General features: G+C 44.1%; 1 protein-coding gene and 1 pseudogene across 2 annotated transcripts in view; one reads left to right on the top strand and one right to left on the bottom strand.

Annotated features, from left to right (window-relative positions):
• Positions 1 to 1,110: 1,110 nt before the first annotated feature.
• On the top strand, positions 1,111 to 3,249 carry LOC310784981 (transcription factor Sp8 pseudogene; annotated as a pseudogene). Its single transcript has 2 exons — positions 1,111 to 1,131; positions 1,990 to 3,249. The product of its transcript is annotated as a transcription factor Sp8 pseudogene (transcript).
• A 3,460-nt stretch (positions 3,250 to 6,709) lies between these two features.
• Positions 6,710 to 7,325, bottom strand: part of itgb8 (integrin, beta 8) — a gene marked incomplete at both ends in the record, with an annotated part of 25,355 nt that continues 24,739 nt past the window's right edge. Inside the window, one exon of the mRNA XM_083645626.1 lies at positions 6,710 to 6,835. Within this exon, the coding sequence (XP_083501752.1) occupies positions 6,710 to 6,835 (126 nt within the window). The remainder of the gene's footprint in view (positions 6,836 to 7,325) is intronic.

The raw sequence follows: 7,325 nt of genomic DNA, 5'->3' as shown, positions 1-7,325 counted from the left end.
CAATAAAAACATCAGCCTGCGTAAGGCCACTCTGTCTGACAGGCTATTAGAGTGTTTCAGTTGTATTAGCCTATAGCCTATTGAAACAATTTAAAACTTTTTAAACAAAAAAAAATACCTTTTTGCTAGGACTGTGTTAGGCTGCCCAATAAAACAGGCCTCCAACCCTCAGTTCTGATTGGCTGAGTCACATTCAAAGTTGTTACTGTATGGTGTAAATACATAATTTAATTAGAACAATTTGCTTATTATTGATTAAAGGTAAAGATGGGCATTTGCGATGGATTATGTCAGTGGTTCTGCAACGTGGGGTCTGGGCGGGGACCTCCAGAGGTCCTTGGGGGGGTTCCAGCGGTCCTTAGAAAATGTATGAAGTGTTAAACTTAGGCTACTCCATTTCTGGCTAAACAAAATAACACAATTAGAGAATGTAGAATGGCGATTTTGATCACAGTTTTGCTGTTATCTATCAACTATATAGCCTATAGGCCAGTGATACTCAACCCGAGGCTCTATAGAGCACATGCGGCTCCTTTATGGGTAGTTGTGGCTCTTTTAAGTCCTACTTAAAATACATAAATAAATAAAAATCGAATACAATAATGGGAGGAAAGGGACTTTTTTTGGATTGTGGCTCTTGCAAAGCTTTCTTTTTTGTCAGTGTGGCTCCTGAGTAGGGCAAGGTTGAGTACCACTGCTATCCTGCATGGAATTCTGGACAAACAATAACAACAATTACGCAGACAATTGGGTCCGAGAGACACTCTCCCATCAAATGGGGGCCATGGCCCTAATGTGTAGCCTAGTAAATGATGGGTTCTTTATAGGGCCTATGAAAAAGGTTGAGGATTGTTCCTGCCACATGGATTTGAATACCGACTTGTTGCTCATGTTGTTGAGCGTGCTCGCGAGATCTCACCTTGAATTACGACGACCCGAGCACGAGACTTCTGAGCTGCATGGCCTCTGATTGGCCTTCGGGCTCTCAGCGGCTTTTCAAAGCCACTGTGAAGCTACAACTACTAAAGCAGTCAGCGAGAGAACACACACACTCTGCACCGCCGCTCACTGGACGCACGCATCTGACAGCGGAGGGCATCATCACATACCATGGCTGCTACACTGCTTGGGGTAAGTTTACTTCCTCTCGGAAACCTCCTATATGCCGATATCCTTTTCCGAATTAAATCCGGCTATCCTATCGGGTGAGGAAAAAAAATAGCCTATTATTTTATGTTATGATGATTGTTATTATAATTAGGCCTATTCCTCCAATATTGCTAGAATATTCTTACAAGGGCGTATGTGTCTGTGGTAGGCTACTCAACAGTGAGCACACCTTTATTATGGTTATAATATTTCTTTAATAAACCTTTTATAGCGACTTAAGATTTTGCTGTCATATTTACGTTAGGTTTGAGTAGGCTGTTCCTATTGTTTTTCGTAAGTTGTTGCCTTTGTTGTTGTTATCACTGACTGGTTTAAAAGTCCCTGTAGGGTGTTTATAATGCAGTTTCATTGGAACAGTGTAAAGCAGGTCGACGGTCTATTTGGAATGTAAAGGATGAACAGAGCCTATTTGACACCAGAAACGTGCTCGCTGTAGCACAACAGATTTTTTGTTTTTTTTTGTTTTTAGCATTTCTGCTAGTTAGCCAGATTGTAAACAAATTATCAAGTTACTATCTAAATCATTTGGATAGGCCGCTGCACTTCTTCTCCAAAGTGCTGAAAACACAGTCGGAATGACAGAGAGACGCTCTACTAACCAATTTGGTGCCACGGTGCGCTCTGACGCATCCCCGCCATGCTATAGGCCACCCACTGATGTCACCTTCATAAATTACTTGCATTATGTGTCTTTTAGATATTTTTGACTAATACAGTTTAGTTTCAGCATGACGCATGAATAAAAACTGAGTTTTTTCGGTTTTACGCACAGTGTTTAGCCATTACGCACTGGAGTAATGTGCCATGTGTTCTTCCTAGGAGGAGCCCCGGCTGGGCAGCACTCCCCTGGCCATGCTGGCTGCCACCTGCAGCAGAATCGGTGACTATAGCCCCTCGTCCTCCCCCGTTCTCTCCGACGGAGCCCCCGGACTGGTTAAGGGCTTCCACCCATGGAAGAGAGCCGCGCCGGGCAGCAACAGCCTGGGCAGCTGCCTCAGCTCGCTCGGGGTTCCCACTGGGACCTCCAGGTGTAACGGGACCGGACTGGCAGAGACCTCTAGTGCCTTCTCTCTGACCACCGCCAGTTCTCCTTTTGGAAATGACTTTTCCGTGTACCAGACCGCCGTGCCATCAGACAACAGTGTTCCTGAGCACACGCACGCACAGCGGTCTGTGTTTCTCACCAAATTCCCCTCGTCGGTAGACAGCTTAGCCGGAATCTATCCGAGGATGCACGCGCACCCCTACGAGTCCTGGTTCAAGCCCGTGGGAGATGTCGGTAATGTTCCTGGCGGGTCTTCTGCTTGGTGGGACATGGGCACCGGCTGGGTGGACACGCAGAGCCCGGCCGGGTTGCCCTCTCCTCTGAGTGGCTACAGCACCGACTACAGCTCGCTGCCCCACAGCCACCCTGCCTTCAGTCCCGGGCCCTCTCAGCACCTCCTGCCCGCTACGCAGCACCTCCTGGACGGCTTCAGGCCGCCCGCCCCGGGCTCCTATTCGGAGTCCAGCACGGCCGGTGCGCCTGGGCTGACAGGAAACCCCGGCGTCTCCCTGCCCGCTTCCTCCCGCCCCTCCTCGCGCCGTTACACCGGTAGAGCCACGTGCGACTGTCCGAACTGCCATGAGGCGGAGAGACTGGGCCCGGGGGGCACAAGCCCGCGGCGGAGGGGCTTGCATAGCTGTCACATACCGGGTTGCGGGAAGGTTTACGGCAAGACATCCCACCTGAAGGCGCACCTGCGCTGGCACACCGGGGAGAGGCCGTTCGTCTGCAACTGGCTCTTCTGCGGGAAACGCTTCACGCGTTCCGACGAGCTCCAGCGGCATCTGCGCACACACACCGGGGAGAAGCGCTTCGAGTGCCCCATCTGCCACAAACGGTTCATGCGCTCCGACCACCTCAGCAAGCACGCGAGGACGCACAGCGCAGAAGGCGCAGAGGACGGCGGGGAACCGGGGCTCAAAGGCAGCAGCGACACGGACAACAGCGTCTCCGGTAGCCCGAGCCAGTCCCCCGGTCTGCTGCACGTGCGGGATATTGTCCATAACACCGACGGACAGAATGCAGTGGAATAATAATTCTCCAGGTTGAGCATGAATTGTATAGCAATGGGTAGGCTATTTGTTTACACTGCAGCCTGTGCGGAGTGTTTCCTTGGACACTAAAAACTGAAATGGCACTTTATCATGAACTTCAGCTGTGGAGGAAAACGGTGTCCTTACCTCATCTTATTTTTTACGTTTTTTTGATAGGCCTATATTAAAATGGGCTACTTCTATTACTTTCTATTGCTACACCAATTTATCAAATGTGCATTTGAAGACATTACAGGCATAATTTATCCCACCAAGCATCAACTTTGGTTAAGAATTAAACTAGTCAAATCTGTTATTAGGCTACCCAGCCTATTTGGATATTTCTTGAAGTCAAGCCGCACTTTTAATTCTTATAAGGTTATGCCATAATCACCATAAAATGTGTTTGGTTAAAAAACTTAATTGATTTAATTTATCTTTGCATGTATCATAATTATCTTTGGTATCAATAAAACTGGACACATTTGGGTCATTTCGTGTTTTAATGAGTCTGGGATAACTGCTGTCTCAATCAAATCTCGTTGATTATTCATTATTTACGAATTCTTTGTCTATTATAATTTGACTAAACGAATAAGGAGTCGAATTTCAACGAAAAGTATTTATGAGCGAAACCAACAATAAATAAATAAGCAAAGTATTATAGCCTAATTAGACCTATAGGCTAAACTACATTCTCAACAATATTGGATCATCAAATAGGCCTACAGAAGAATTTTCTTTAAGTTTTCCCTATATTATTATGTGTAAAATGGTCTAATGATTTACTTTTTTCTGAATCAAGATACAGTAAGATTAATCAAACCAATTCAACATGAACGGTGGTTGCTTCATATAGCCTAGTTCAAATTAATTAGCTATGTCCTGGCAAATAACGCATGATAGTCTATATTAACAGGTTAGTTTACGTGCAAACATTGTATTTTGCACAGTTATAACAACTGCAGTTGGCTGTAACTAGTGACTGATAGGCCTATATTTCACTCACACTCACAACTCTCTTCCGAGTTGCGTTTGCGTTTAGCTCCACCTAGCGTTACATTTGGAAAATCCCCACATTTTAATACATTTCGAAATACACAAATTACCCAATTACGTAAATCCAAGTGAATTCTAAACAAATATGTTTATGTTATAGTTTTCAAATCAAACACAGCTTCAATTTCAATAGCCTATAAATGGCCTCAGTGGGATATATTTGTTTAATGACATTTATTTTATTTGATAGGATTTCAGAATAGAAAAGCAGAAGACTCCACAAGAAAGAATAAAAAAATCGGGCACAATTTATTTTGGTGAAAACATTCCTGCTACACAACTAGTCACATACATTTACAGCAAAATCACACACAGAAAAGTGCTGTTGTTACTCCAAAGTCAATGCCCGGTTAGATGAGATGATGATTACTTTATTGCTGATTCATTCTCATGCTTAGAGATGGAGTGCGTTCTTCATAAACACAGTACTTCCTACCTGTAGCTCAAGTAGCCAGATGGCTGAATGATAAAGTACCATCAAATAGCACAATAAAAATGCAGAATAAAAAGAAATAAAAATCACAACGAATAAATAATAATTAGTGTTCCCAACTAAAAACATTAAGAGCAGCTATTGCTGTAAACATAGTGTTAAATAAACATCAAAAAGAGAGACAAGGTTGGGCAATACATCTTCTCATAGGATGGATTGAACCATCAGGGCTCTGTATGAGTGGCGTAAGGAGCAAAATACCAGCTCTGATTTCAGTACCTTTATCCAAACCCGGGTGATTGTACCTTTGCCCAGAAGTCGGTCTATTGATCGCGTGTAACCATCTGAGTCAGTGCAACTGGATTCAATGGTTCTGGACAGAGACCAGAGTGATCAGTAGCTAGATGTACACAGATACATTTCTGTCCCTGCCTTAGAGGTCAGATGTTCATTCTAGTGATGATATGGTTGTCAGCATTGTTAGAGAATGTCAGTATTTCAGATATGAATTTTCAGTCCGTTGTCAGTCCAGTGTTCTGGTTTTGTTTCGTCAGTTTGATTTTCAGAAATTGAGTGCGCTTCGCGCGCTCCTTTCTAGAGTCCCTCGTTGACTCACCTGCTGAACTGGCAGCACTAATTTCTACTGTGCCTCGTTGGTTTGCCCTTGCAGACGCAGCTCGGCCGCTGCGCGACCTCGCCTGCTCAACTGGCATGCGCTTTATTGTGCATGCGCAGTTGAGCAGTTGTGCGCAGCGGGACCGCCGCCAGCCACACAATTATAGTAGTGAGATGTGCAGATGACTCCCAATGCCCAAAGTATAGCAAAGCAGATGCAGCCATGCCACTTGCCTCATGCTCCCTTATGGGACTCCACAGTTTTCAGTAGTACAATGCAAAACAGTTGTTCTAGTGCAAGTCTAACCTGATTATTGACAGTTGAAAACAGTACAGAACTCACATTACATGATAAAACAAATCTAACATAATATAGATGAGGAAGGCAGTTGATCGATAAACCTCACATACAAAATGGAAAAACACAATGCAAAATACAACGAAGAAACATTAAAAGCACTTGGAGAAAAAAGCACTTCATTAATCATTCATTAATCTGACCATGGTAAAAATTAAAAAAATAAGATTCTGTATAATTTTGCGCACTTTCTACTGAAATCATTGGTGTGCTTCATGTATTAAATCCAAAGGCAGTACAGCTGAGGTCAGTAATATAGACAGTATTATTGGAGAAACAATGCCATACCTCACACTGACCACAAAGGGGCAGGCTGAGACAGGAGAATATCACAGCTGGATTGATTCTACAGTTTAGCCAAGTGTCACATAAGCAGAGAAACCGCGTGTAAGCAGAGAAAAATTGTGTTTTTGTGTAATTTGCAATTAAATAGGAAGCCTGCATATATATATGCATATACCTACCCTAACCCCCCCCCCCCCCCCCACACACACACACACATACATACATACATACATACATACATACATACAGTACATACTGTACATGCACACACACACACACACACACACACACACACACACACAAGCACACACACAATTTAGAGCAGTAATGCATGGCTAAAAAGTGAGGAGTGGCCACGTGGTACCCTGTAAAAGAAGTAGCCTCCCTGCTGCAACAGAGGAAGAAGAGGAGGTGACTCTCTCCCTCTCCTCATCTCATCCTCTACCATTTGCAGGATACTGGCCATACTCACACAGTCTATGGGAGTTTGCTCAATGGCATTTCAGTTCATACGATTTAGACATGATTCCATGGCGCCCTCATCGTTTAGTTTACCACTTTACAAAGTCACAAGGTAGAGCTACTAGAGCTGCTGCGAGCTATGTGAAGGTTAGAGGCAGGAAGAAGGGATTTGCCCAACTCTCCTTCTATAGGTCTCTATTGCTACTGACTTCCTCCTGACCTTGAGCCTCACCTTTGACCTCGACCTATCACTGCCAGGGGTCGTTGAAGGGCATCTTGGGAACCTGGACGTGCATCTCTACGGGGCGGTCAGTTGGGTGGTCCCTCCTGTAGGTAACCGTCTTCTCATTGGTTGTGGGAATGTATGACAGGTCCTAAAGGGGGACAGAAATACACAATCAGTAACACACACACAAACAAACATAAACACTCCCTCATTTCCCATTGGGTGTTCAGAGAGGGTCAACATCAGAGGAACAGGCTGAGTGTGTGTTATATAACAGAATCTGGCAGGGAATATTTTCAGCTTTACGACACTTGAAACACTCACAGATGATAGTAAATATTTACCGGAGAGTATAATATTACTGCAACATTAGAAGGGAATTCTGCTCAATTTAAGAATTCAAATTAGTTTTCCAAAGCGTTATATCAATATTTACAGAGACTATAATCTGTGATGTCATCAAGATGATCAACCCAATTTCATCAACAATGAACGGGAACTTTTACAATCAAACAAGACTTTTCCAAATGGGGATAATCAATCTAATCCAGAATAGGCTCTAATATCCCCAGAAAATCACACACTCACTTTTCCCAACTTTCTCAATGAATTCTCAGTGGTGCTGTACATCACTGTAA

This window comes from Poromitra crassiceps (genome assembly GCF_964638095.1).
Source record: "Poromitra crassiceps genome assembly, chromosome: 11".
NCBI classification, from domain to species: Eukaryota; Metazoa; Chordata; class Actinopteri; order Beryciformes; family Melamphaidae; genus Poromitra; species Poromitra crassiceps.
Note: the sequence above shows the minus strand (reverse complement) of the source record. Positions and strands in the feature narration are given on the sequence as shown.